The following is a 14231-nucleotide window of genomic DNA, read 5'->3' as shown; positions in this document are numbered from 1 at the left end:
GCCGCCCGTGACAACAAGAAGTCTCGTATCATCCCCAGACATTTGCAATTGGCCATCAGAAACGACGAGGAGTTGAACAAATTGTTGTCCGGAGTAACCATCGCACAAGGCGGTGTGTTGCCCAACATCCAAGCCGTTCTGTTGCCCAAGAAGACCGAAAAGAAAGCTTAAAAAACATTCTTCCGACACTGCACAACTAAAAAGGCCCTTTTCAGGGCCACCAAAATTTAAAACACTACTTCCCTTCTGTTCTAATTCTGTAGTTATAAGCAATGAGTAATAAGGCTCGGACACATAGAACGATAACTGTTTCTTCGTACAGCGGACGGGTTGTAATTAAATACAAAATTTGGCCTTGACCGTCGTAATAATCGTATATACATTAACGATATCACGGCCCGCCGTGACAGACTGCGTTCTGTGTGCTCGTTTCTGAATACTATAATATACATTTAAAGATAATACCTTAAATTTAAATTACCTTTGACCCCTGGGACTTTATCACTACACTGCTAATTTAGTCCGCGACAGGGTAAAATGGGTGTATAATAAAACTTACAATTCTTTTCATTGCCGGTTGACCTATATGAATATCACGTGGTGCATCCAGTTCAGTTCAGCGATTTAGAAAGCAACAAAATAATATTGAATATAAGTTATTTTTAGAACTTTTTTCTTATAATATCTTGCTACCGTCGGTAATATCCGCACAGAGGTTCGGGTTGATACCATTGATATCCATCGTATTTAAAGTATACTATTATATTTTCAAGAGACATCGTCGTAAGAGTTATATTAAACAACATTTTCCAAAAATAACCTGATCGATCACGATTTGACAACGAATCCGTTTTCAGCGGTCTAATCACGCAATCGGGTTCGGCTGTATGGCTGACGAAATATTTTAACGTTTTGTTTGCAATCCTCTTAATTAGATAACAAATTTATTATTGTTTTGATTGGGTGTTAGAATCCAAACGGTCGTTTTTTTTTTAAGAGAAAAAATATTATATAAATTTATATTTAGGTAGGCTTATAACTAGATACATTAGGTGCCGTGTATTATATTAAATAATGAAAAAATATTGGAGCGTTTTGGTTAGTAGGAAATGTTAATGTCACTCAGAATATTATCAACACTTAAATATTTTACAATTTTACATGAATATACTCTCGTGTCTATTGAATGAGAGTTATTCGATTTGTTAAACATACAGGTACGTGTTAAACGTGTTCCATAATATACCTAGGTACCTACCTATATTAATAATATTTGTATATTGAACTGAATGATAGCCTACTGCCGAGGGGTCAAAAGATTTGAAAAAAAAAATTCTATAAATAAACCAGTAAATACGAACCCCATAGTTAATTAATAATACGTTCACAAAACGAACGACACTGTGAAATAGCAAATAAAAATTGACATTCGGTGAAACAATTAATTGATCACCAACCCGGTCAATGATTCGATGTTATGAATGTTAGCCTCCAATAAAGTTTTAATATTTTTGTTCCTATGTGTAGTATCTTCATAATCACCTTAAAATAGAATTGATCCATTTCAATACACGTTGCCGATTTTTAGTGATTGGGAAAGCGACAAGGCTTTCTATTGTTTTTACAACCAATAAACAACAAAACGGCGTAATATATTGAGCTGCAATTAAAAATAAGATTAAAATATTCTCACAGTCACAATGAACAAAATATTTTATAACAACGACGGGCCTAACGTTAAAGGATCATACATTACCCTACGGTAACGATTGCAAAATACTGCAGACAATTATTGTATTGTTTATTATTAATTACTGATTAAAAATAAAGCATCTTAACTGAATCAGTAAAAAACGAACATAATAATATTATATTTAACAATCGACAGGCCACAGAATATTTGTGTATGTATTATTCATAAAATTTAGTGCGGCGCTTGCCAGAGCAGTGTGAGGACTGATCCGAAAGCAATAACGTCACAAGCGCATTAGATTTTACCCTAATCTTATGAAACATTTTTGTTTTACATTTTGTTTCCATGATAATTTTTGGACCATTAAGTATTAGAACATTTAGAACCAAAATAAACTTTTTTTTAGTTGTGTGTGTCGCATGAACTACTTTCCGAAGATTTATTTAAATTAATATATTTTGTTGAGTACGTCCAAACCAAATCTTTCCAACTTGTAAATTGTATCGAACTTAATATGTACTATATTAAAATGGAATGCATCAATAATTAGCGGCTTCATCAAAATCAGAATTGAAAACATCGATACAAATTGCTTGTGATTTTGAGAATCAATTTATTGTAAACACACTCTCAAAACACTGAATAACAAATAGTTGTTTTTTTTCTGTTTTTAAAAGCTATATTATAGGTAATTAGTCTAAATTTATATTCTGTTAAAACTTTTGAAATTTGATGTTTATATGCAGCAAAAATTGATGTAATATTCCCAAAATATTCTTAATATTATCAAAATATAATATATTTGTAACTTATAGTTATTAAATAACAATAATCTCCTACTCTATGTTGTATTTTAAGTATTTGTTTGATATAAATTGAATTTTAATTGATGTGTATGGACGGAGGTACTTACTATGACAAGTATTTATAAAAATTATTTATAAATCTATTAAGTTGATTATTTGGTGATTTGTGAACATAATATTTTGCACCTTTTTTTAATGCTCTCAAGTAATTTACCCAGAACTTATGTTATTGTAAATTCCTGTATACATTTTCTAAACTTCAAGCAGTTGAACTACCTACATAAAAATCAAAAATAATAGAACTCTTGATCTAATATTTAATGATGTCCGAAATACAATTGTCTTTAAACAGTGCTGATTGGTTCCATTGGCTGATGACCAATATCCTCCATTCAACTTTATTTGTGATACAGATCACTTATTTGTTGATGAAGATAGTAACAATTTAACTTTTTGTTATCTCGAATATTACTTTTCAAGCTTATTTAAGTGCTTATTGAACATTGATTTTAATCAACCATTCAAAGATTGAAGTAGGTATATATTACTTCGCCGTTTATAAATGTCATAAAATATTATACCATTTTATTGAATTGTTTGTCCCAAAATACAAACTACAAAGTATTCAATTACTAGAATCCCACTTATTGGCATAATCCAGAATGATAGAGACTAGTAAACCTAATAAAATGGCACTTGCAAAATTTAAAATAAGTGCTTTAAAATTCGATTATAAAGATTTATAAATTATAAATAGGCATACTAGGGGAATATGACATTTTGTTGTTTCTATAAGAAATAGGTACTGGTATTTAAGATTCAAGGACTCTTCAATTACATGACTTATAACTCCCTTTGCATCATTATACAATATGCAAGCTTCATAACTAAAACAAAATTGTATTTTGTGTGAGATACGTACCTACATTATTTTCTTATCAATCTGAATATAACTATAATTTTTAGATATTTAATTTTATCTTACTTAAGATTGTATGTTTTAAGTTGCATAAAAAAGAGAGCTACCTATACTAAAGTGTAGTTATAAATACGTATATATTACCTACAAGTACTTTTGCATTAAGAAACTAAATATAAAGCTTGTACAACCTCGAGCAAAATAACATGGCGATATTAACTTTGATTAAGCTGTGTTATTTACTGTTAAATTATGTTTACGTATAATATACTATAGTGTTAAGTTGTTACAGTTAAAATATTACATAATTGATATAATATTCTGGTTTTTTCTACCTACCTATATGGTTGCTTATACAAACATGTTTATGTCATTTTACCCGAGCACCCGGGTAAAATTACATAGTTCATTTTCTTTTTAAAAAGTCAACTCAATTTTTGTAATAATTTAATAAATTTATTATTTTACTGCTGGAATGTGTGCAAAGTATTAGTATAAATATGCAGATATATTTTCGGCCTTCCCGGTGTTAACTAATGATACAATTCTTTATGTTATAATTTACTAACATGGTATGTCATATTCATAGGCGGAGATCGGGGGGGAGGGGCTTACGGGGGCTTAATCCCCCCAAAATAAATTATATGAAGTTAAAGACCCCCTAAGAATATTGAACAAACAATACCGTAATTTTGTACAGTTTACAGAACTTTTTTCATTATTTTATATTCTTATATCCACAATTATATAAGTGTGCCTAATACATAACATACACACTATTTACCAATTTATTATTTACGGTAACATACCGAATAATTAAGTCACTATTCACAATAATATTATATTGTGTTTATATTTCTAATATTGTACATATTTTGTACCAATTGGCCATCTATATTGAATAACATATTATACCATTCTATTTTAGATGGGAAAAATATTATTTCTTTTCCTAATTTTTGTTAATTCTCGAGAAGCGATAGCTATTATAGGACTATATCGCTATAGCTGTATTAAACCTATCGTAAAGTTTATCGCGATTGAATGAATCGTTAACCGTATTGACCATTTTATACTAAATTATATTTTACTTATTGTTTGATGTTCTTGGGAATACATTTCTTTTGAGATTGTGATTTAGATTTTTAAAAAATAATTTAGTTCAAATATGTTTGAAATATTTAAATTTAAATCGTTTATTAATTATTCTTTTTTTTATGTTTGTAACTATTTAAGTTGTCATGATAACGAGTCAACGAGAACAATTTTTTATGAGTGATCTAATGTAAAAATTAGTTTGTTGAGGGTGTGGGGGCAATGCCCCCACGGGTCTGTTTGTCATCAAATATTTGAGCCCCCCTTAATATTTCACAAGATCTCCGCCTATAGTCATATTAATAAGCAAATCTCAGCTAAAATATATTTTATTTTTTCTAGTCACACTGTTGCTTTATTATTAAATTATCATAATGTATGGTTCGGGACCCAGTATGCATCGGGAATTTTTATTAATCAATTTTCTTATAAGTAGAGCTTTTGACTGTCAACAAATTATAGCTTATAAGACTATAACTTATAAGTAATAACCTAGCTAACCATACAAACATTACAAACAAATAAAGAAATAGTCAATAGATAGCAGTATAATACTACAGAAGAATTACGTATATGAAAAGGCGGAGTTGACAAGCGAAAACCAGAGTAGCGAAGGTAGAGTGCGCCACTAGAATGACTAGGTACTCAGTTATGTACATTTTAATATTTTCCAATTTTCCATCCATCAACTTTAAATATTACGTAATATTGTAATAATAAATCAATAAATTATAACCTTATTGAAGTATCCTCAAATTATATTTATAAAACTGAAAATAATAGTATAGAATTGTTGATTTGTTTGCTAATGTTGCAAATGTTACTTTAAAAACAAAACTAATAAATTAGAAGAAATGAAAAAATATAAGAATTTTATCTCACAGAGTATAAATGTTTTGACCGAAGTCCCTCAAGGTGGTCACTTGTCCCTTTTACTATTTTTATTAATTGTAATTAATATTATATCCGATAAAATAAAACGCTCCAAATTGTCAATATTTGCTGATGCTATTTAATTGATTAAACTAATTCAATGTGATAATGATTTTTTATTACTACAAAACCATTTAAAACATTTTTATTAATCGGCGTACAAATAACGAATATCATTGAATGTAACAAAATGTACTTCTGTCTCTTTTTCTTTGGAGGAGATAGGTACTACATAGTTCATAATTATTACTATAAATTATAATGTTGTTAGTATATTGTACTAATTTTAATTGTATAGATATGTTGTATCTCTCATCGCATGTACTCATTGTGCCTCATAGGTACAGATTGATTATTCCAAATAAAGAAAAAAAAATTTATTATGTTAAGTTATTAAAAATTTAAAATAAAATAATAAAATATAAATATATCTTGAATAAACAAAATATAGAATTTTGGTATCAATTTTCTACTCAAAAAGTCGAAACTAAATTTTAATTCACATGTACAACATACTATTATGAATAAGACTTTATCAAAACTAGATTTTTTTATCTTGATTGTGAAGAGTTCCATGATAAACAAGCTCCAAAATTATTATATTTTATATTTTTACCTTAATTCATTCTCATCTAGAATAAGTGAATTTAATATGATGCTTTTAACTCCATAATTCTTGTATTATATTTATCATAATATTTTGAAATTACTAAACATTTATTATACATTTTATGCTTTAAATTTAATGTAGTAACCCATTTGGGAAACTATTGCTGTGGGTATTTTTACTAATTCCCCAACTAAATTATCAAAACTTTTAAATTTAAATTTAATTTATAAATTAGTGAATTACGCAGTAGATTTCTCTGAATTAATTAAAACCATAAAGTTTAATTCCAGAATTAAGATTTTCTTCTACTTTGTCGACATTATTTAAAAATGATATGAAATGTTTGCACTTAAATATCCTATGACTATAGCAAATTAATTGAATAGTATAAGTATATCTATTGACTATTCCATGCACAATTTTCAGATTTGGCTGCATGCCTCTATTTATAAACAATTTTATTATAATAAGGTATTTTTTCTATGGATTTTTATTAAAAATTGTGTGTATGTGTATATGTATATGTTCAATGTATTTTAATGAAATTGGATTTTCTTCCATCAATAAACCATTATAATTGTGAGTTTTCTAAAAGCATTTAATAAAAACCTCACTGAATCCAATAAGTACATTATATTACTATTCAACTATTGATAGTAGCCATTGGGTATTGATAAAGTGAATCGCTATCACCAATTAATCTATCGCGATCGACTGGTCGATGTTTAGAGGAATATTGGTCCATCGATTAAAGATTAATTATCCCAATATCGGTTGATCATGTGCCTAGTCTTAAACACAATTTTACGCATTATCTTAAACAAAGTAAAGTATTTATTAGTGATGAAAAACGAACAATTTTCCTATGGATAAATAATAAAATAACAATATTATTAGACAATAGACATACAATTTATTATTATGCTGCATGTTATAATAGAAATAATATACCTACCTGCCTAAATAAATAGTAATCAATCGTCAGAATGCCTGATACTTCAGATTTTTAATGTAGCTATACTTGTAGTAAAGTTAAAGGTGCCAATCTAAGGCTTAAATTATAAATTCCATTTTTAAATTGTTATATGTATTCAAATTATTGTTCAAGATTATAAATAAATTGTACCATCAGTCTATAAATTAAAATGTAATGTTTATTGGTATAAATAAATCGTATAATATAACTGTATTACAGTTATATATGGGGCCCTAATTAGTTCGGGCCCGAGGTCTGCAGGGCGTCTAGCCCTCCCCAAAGTAGGCCTGTAGCTCAGTTGCTATTGGTTATATAAATAAAATAGTTATTAAGATTGTATATCATTTTAGAACCCGTGGTTATTTTATATTTGATCTGAACCACCCAAATTACTGTGTTAGGAGTATTGAAGTTTACATTCAACGGATTTAACGGACATAAAATATTTGTCACGGGCTACGGTGTGTAAGGTCAGCTATTATTTTATAAATCTCAAATAAACCATTAGAAATAACTGTATTTTGTATACGAATTATATCAAAATAATAAACAATATAATACTTTTTTCTAGAAATTTTGAAGTACCAACTACATAGTGCACTATGTCTATTTTTTAATATGTTAACACACATTTTAATTGTAGGTAATGGCATAATGCAATAAACAAACAAATGATAACACAACCACAATATGTGTTATCAGATAATAATTTGTACTAATATAGCTTAAGTATGAATTCAAATATCATATTGTACTAGATGTATTAATTTGTACTAATATAGCTTGCATCTAAAATTCTAAACATCAATATAGGAAATAGGTATTTCTTATTGTTTTCAAGAACAGCGACTTGATGTCTTTAATGAAATATATTGAAAATAATTATTAAAATCAATCAACTTGTCTCAATCTCAAATTTATATCCTAGCAAATTAATACCAACGCAATCGCGGGCGACAATATGAAAACGGTTTAATCGAAGTTCGGGGGGCACGACGGATGCTTACAAATGGACGACGACGACAGCGTTTTCTTAGAACAAACTTTACACACTTACTGCAACTTAACTTGCATCACGTTTATCGAATTTTTAGCTACCTTGTTCGAAGCAACTGATATTCATATATGGTTTTCAATAAGTTAAGTTTCCACTAAACTTTATGCGTTCCGTTTATATTTGATAATTAATAAGTAGGTAGCAACATATTGGTAACCGTAACACTTAACCCCAAATTGACTATATTCAAATCTACATGACCCGTTATATTATATAGCGGAATCTTGTCAAATGTGTATACACAGCTATAAATGCGTTGTCTCAGTGCCGTAGATAGAACTTTGATTTTTGAAGAGGTAGGTGGGGGTTAGGGCTGATAATGAGTTGTTAAATAGTGAAGACTTATCTCGGACCTCTCATAAGTTGATTATGTATAGATGCAATGGCTATAATTATAATATACAACATATTTTTAGGCGTTTGAAGCAACAACTTTTAAACAAATTACAATAAATGATAGTACATTGTTATGTCTTAGCCCTTGGGTACTTTATTTTAAAAGAACACTAAAAGAAATTAAATTTTTCCTGAAATCTTAGGAAAACCTGCAACCCTTTACGTCCTCTACTCTGTAGTCCGAAACTGTTTTCAAGGATTACGTGAGGTGAGTGCAAAGTGTCAATATAATATTATCATCTAACGCAAAGTTAAAACATCCAAGAAAATTACCTCAATAATTAATCTAACTAATGATATACTCACATTTTGATTATTTTTAAACATATTTTTAATCGTATGTTGACTCACTGACCTCTCACAATATAATAGTCAGTTTTAGTATTTGACCGATATAATTGAATCTTGAACTCTAGCAAGATAATGTTTATGGTTGATAACGCACGATTAATTACGACGTAATCGTAATTCGTAATAGTGAAACGGGGTTCTCAATTTATGTATGGAGTATTAAAGTATCGACAAAAATGAAATACCACACTCGACTTGATGCCGAACGCACATGATATTTAAACTTTCATCCAATAAGCCTAATAATGTCATCTGTAATAGTTTATAACTCAATACGATTCATCTCGTCTCACTGCAATTTAAAAATCTGGTTGATCTGTTATTTTAAAAAACTTTTGACACATTGAAAATATGTTTTGAATTAAACGAATATTATTATTATTTATAATTGTTGCAAAAAATCATTTTACAGGATGTGGCATTGAAACTAGGTATTGAAACAAAGCAAGAATTCCACAATAAAAGTGGACACTAAAAAGGTTTCCACTGATAAAAAAAAAACATTAAGAAATTTTGAATTTTAGACATCAGATTATTATTCAAAGATTTGTTGCAGCGGAAAATATACTCCCATAGGATATATGCAACTACAACTATATTATTACTGGCGTTAGATATAAGATATGTAGAATTTATTGAACTTACTTAAGTGTTAATATATTATATAATGTGTAAATACTAGAGGTACGTAGATCAATTTATAAAATCCAAATTAAAGTATTAAGAAATAGTAGCATTTTAGGTGCTTATAAAAATGTAATACTCTTTACTCGAAAGTAAGTGCCATATCAAACATTATGTAATCATATATTACTAGTGGCGTAACTTAAGTAAAATCTAGTTGGGCAAAATAATTTATGCACCAAAATTATAACCCTTAGCTGTAAGATGACCCTCCTCACCGCCACGGGTTAGTCTTAAAACTCATTTTATAGTCTTGAAACAAATTCTAGGTAGCAGAACAGTGAATACTTCGTATTTCGTATCCATTTGTTAAATAGTATTAAGAACTTACATAAAAGTAAAGAATTCATTTATAAAAAGTTGCTATAATTAGTTTAAAAATTAACTTCCAATAAATATTATTCACACATATTTTATATTTGATGAAAAATAAATAATAATCAACGAATAATTTAAAGACTTTATTCAATGCGATTAGTACTGAGATAACATTGACGTGCCCGTGAGGTTGGCCCTTCAAATATGTTCAACTATTTCATTGATTATTAACGATTCGTCAACAGATTTATAATATTAATAAATGATACAACAAGAGAAACAAATAGATAAATAAATAAACAAATAAGCAAATAAATAAATATAAACTTTTATGAAATAGTTTAAGGAAAAAAGTATTTTAATATTATAATATTATGTTAAATATATTATATTTATAATAAAGAATATATAAATAAATAGAGTAACATAAAGAATATATTACATTTTTTCTTGGCTTAAGAATATTCAAAGATTTGTATTGTAGGTTTGTCTGGGGGAAGGAATGATAACTTTGCCCCCTCCCCCTGTAATCACGCCACTTGTCTATAATATAAATTAATGTATAATATATTCAACGAAAATTTTAAGTATTTGAATTATTTTAAAAACATTTTCTACTTTTAACAATAATCATAACTCATAAGAATTGTTGGTGTTATTAAAATAACGGAAATAAAATCTCAATTAAGAGTAAAATTAAAATCAACAGCTTTATTTCCGGTATTTATGGGTAATTTGGTAGATACTTTATAGACATATTATTGAAAAGTTACAAAATTATTTTCTCTTATGACATTGTTACCGAAATGTTTAACTTCAGTCTACAATTAGCAGTTGTCTGTTAAATTGTTGTCTGTTGTAGTTAATAAGCTAACCTACCTTATTATGCTTATACGCTTATGATAAGTATACAATTATACATGCTTAAATTGTTACCAGATATTACCTGTACGGCTGTACAGTATTACGAGTATATCCAGTGTACTGTGTAGGTACTAAAATTTAAATTGTTTAGGAAATTCAGACTTGGCAGTAAAACTAAAAACAAGAGGTATTGTAGGTATTACAGTAAAAACTTAATATAAGTAGTATGGTCACTATTTAGGTACCTTTTATTGGTGACATACCACCAATTTATATTCAAGGTATCACCCGTCTTAAATTATGTATGAATGAATGCGCACGATACAAATAGTATAACTGCTGCAGTCGTATCTGAGTAATACATAATAAGTATGTCTATAGTAGTGGTATCGTTGGCCGATGGTCAATGTTGGGCAAAAAACCTTTATAGACTACAGTTAATACCTAGATGATTTAAGAATATAGAGTTGTATAACTAATAGTTCAAAAACTTGATATATTTTTAAAAATAAACATCCTTTGAAGTTTTTTAGCACTATTACTTACATAAGGATTTATATAATATAATATTAAAGTTTAAATAAATATAATTTAGCGATAAAAAACAAGTTAGTGAAGTTGATAATGATTACTTTCGTTTAGATTTATTTTTATAAGCTAAAAAAAATTTCAAATGTTAATTATATTATAACTGACATATATAAAAGATACCTATAGATATTGAAGAATCCAAGTATGTTTGTAATACAATTCATGGATTATAATTTATAAGATAGTTTATCCATAAACCATCTGTCGTTTGCCAAATGCTTTCAATATGTGAAACAGCAATAAAAAAGCTAAAATAAATGATTAGGTACCTAAAACATAGTTTTAGTCGATATAGATACGGATTCATGCATAGTGGCTTAAATCTTGTTATATAATTTATATATACATAATATAATATTATCTGACTATCTATCTAACTTTTTTTTTTTAGGAATGGCAAATAGGCAGACTTCGTTATTAGCGTAAAATATACGTAAATATAAGTAATCAGGTATACATATTACATACGCCTTGAGTCGTAGACTCGTAGACGCTTACTATTAAGAGTAGCCCGGGTACTGAGTACTGACTACTGAGTAGTAGGTATGGCTAACTCAAAGTTCAAACAAGGCATATTTGTATTAGTTATTATAAAATAATTTTATAATATTAAAATTAAAAATGTGTACACATCCATACACCGTGCTGGTGGCCACACTGCGAATCCGTTCGTCACCGCGCCCGCCGCTCGAGTGTAGTGGTAATGGCTTGAGCCTTCATACCGGCAGTCCGTGTTTGGGTGTTCGCGGTGTCTCGCGTTTCTGCGTTGTGTTTCCTACGCGTTTCATTTGTGTGGTGCATGTTATTGTTTTTCTTCATAATATAATTTATATTGTGCGTTTTTCAACTTGGTGAATTTTATTGGATAGTTGGTTTGTGTCGAAAAATAAACTTGTGATCGAAGTTTGCCATCTCGACTCGAGTGGCGTGCAGAATCCTTAAGATGGGGTCTTGCGGAAAGCTTCTGCTGGCCCTTATCTTTACATTCGCCACAAAGGGTGAGTTTTATTCTGTTACTAGTGATATTTTTTGTATAAGTTATGTCCATGAAATACGAACGAGAGTCAACAAACTATATTCTACTGTATATACCTAGTCAGTTTACTACCTTAGTACTTATAAACTCGACACTTAAATATTGTGTTGTAAAGAACTCTGTACCGTAATGTTTCATATATATTGGTAGGTATTTACAAATGTTTGAAAAACCTATAGGTGCCTACAATATTGACGTGTATGTACTGTAATCGACTACTCTTGTTACAAAAATCTTTACTACCACCTAGCTTGATAGACTAGTAAAATAAAATTGTTTGATTTAATTTTTTACGCCCGTACCGACAGGAAGTCCCTTTTGTGCGCACAATGAACGGGGGTGAAGGAATGAGTCATGGACGTTGTCGAAATGGGGGCGTTCTGTTCTAATGCACATCATTGTCGTATAGTAGACATTAATTGTAGATTCTCGTATAGGTACTCTTTTCGTCGCATCTCGAAATAAACCTATATCAGTAGGATCCGAGGTAGGATCTTATTCAGATCTTATTAAATACCATGACTTACGCATCGATACGCAAGTACCTACGCAACTACTTGTTATATCTATTGGTTATTCTTGGAACTATTGGAATAATATTTATGGAAATCTAAATTTACTTTTAAAAACCACAGTTGTTATAAGCAACTATTCCCGACTAGAATTTTCTAGGGAATTTGAATTCCGTTTCATAAAAAAGTTTGAATATTTCATTTTACGATCTGTACTTTTACAATATATTATTTAAATTGTGCTAGAATAGAAATTTCGTATGGCCTAGTTCTAATTTTTTAAATTACATTTAATATTTAAATTTAAAAAAAATGATTTAATCAATAGCCCAAATAAGTAAAAAATGTTTTTATTTGTAGATTGAAAACAAATTGTTTATTTATTATTAATTTCATCTTTGAAGACAATAGTGATGATAATAAGCCCTTTATTATACGTATTATATACTTGCATATCCTTATATTATTTATTATGTATTATATATCGATATATCCAATGATTGATTGTGACGTATTGTGAATCGGATATAGGTATAGTATAATTCATATTTTTATCTGATATTAATTCATTCAGTGGTTTTATAACAATGTAAGCACCTCATACAATTATATAAATTATTATTCAGAAGATTACTTAACATTATTCGAACTCCAAAGCCTTACAAATTTTAAGTACCTATTCATAATAATATTATTAATATTATAATATGCTTATTATAATAAGAACATAATTATTCTGATAATTCATTTATGTTGATTTTTCATGATCATGATGTACAAAAAATATTCACTATCATATTTATTTGTAAAACATTCTTATAATTTATTTAATGTTCATTAAAATCTCAATTATTCGGGTTAATCGAATTTAACCTCTCTATAGTTTTGTAGCTGTTAAAAAGAACCGTATTACCCGAGGTATTACCTAATAATATTTAATTATTATAATGGGAACAAATCGTTTCACTATAGGTTTTTCTAGTAGTATTCTTTTATTTTATAAAAATGTATTGTACATGGGTACTAACATCAAGTCATGAAATAATCATTGTAGACTACTGACTAGAGACTACATAATAGTCAAAGGATATCTGTCTTATCGGCTCTACCTTCGTTGTCTATCACAACTTACTATTAAATAGGTACCAAGGTTTCTTTTTTAACCTTTATTTAGTACAATATTATCTAACATACTGCGTACCAAGGCTTTTTCAGAACGGCTGTTTCAAAGGAAAATGCGTGTGTAAATGTTGTATCCCGATATAATATCATTTTTTATTTACAATACAATAATTAAAGCATGGCTTTATCTTTATTTAAAAATGTATTTACCTAAATACTTTTGTTAATTATTTCAATAGGCACCTAAACGTATTTTAAATGGTATATT

At 28.5% G+C, this 14231-nt stretch overlaps 2 protein-coding genes across 51 annotated transcripts in view; both read left to right on the top strand.

The window, feature by feature from the left end:
* Window positions 1-6: 6 nt before the first annotated feature.
* Window positions 7-226, top strand: LOC111037874 (histone H2A-like; the record flags this gene model as incomplete). The annotated part of the gene is made up of 1 exon (XM_022320718.1): window positions 7-226. A coding segment is annotated over one exon (165 nt), but the record flags the coding sequence as incomplete, so codon positions are not given.
* Window positions 227-12013: 11787 nt separating this feature from the next.
* Window positions 12014-14231, top strand: part of LOC111037870 (Down syndrome cell adhesion molecule-like protein Dscam2) — a 65757-nt gene continuing 63539 nt past the window's right edge. For all 50 annotated transcript variants that reach the window (XM_022320699.1, XM_022320700.1, XM_022320701.1 and 47 more), the window contains exon 1: window positions 12014-12291. In XM_022320699.1, coding sequence (XP_022176391.1) covers window positions 12237-12291 — 55 coding nt within the window. In that variant the 5' untranslated portion in view covers window positions 12014-12236. The remainder of the gene's footprint in view (window positions 12292-14231) is intronic.

This window comes from Myzus persicae, unplaced genomic scaffold (genome assembly GCF_001856785.1).
Source record: "Myzus persicae strain clone G006 unplaced genomic scaffold, MPER_G0061.0, whole genome shotgun sequence".
Lineage (NCBI taxonomy): Eukaryota > Metazoa > Arthropoda > Insecta > Hemiptera > Aphididae > Myzus > Myzus persicae.
Note: the sequence above shows the minus strand (reverse complement) of the source record. Positions and strands in the feature narration are given on the sequence as shown.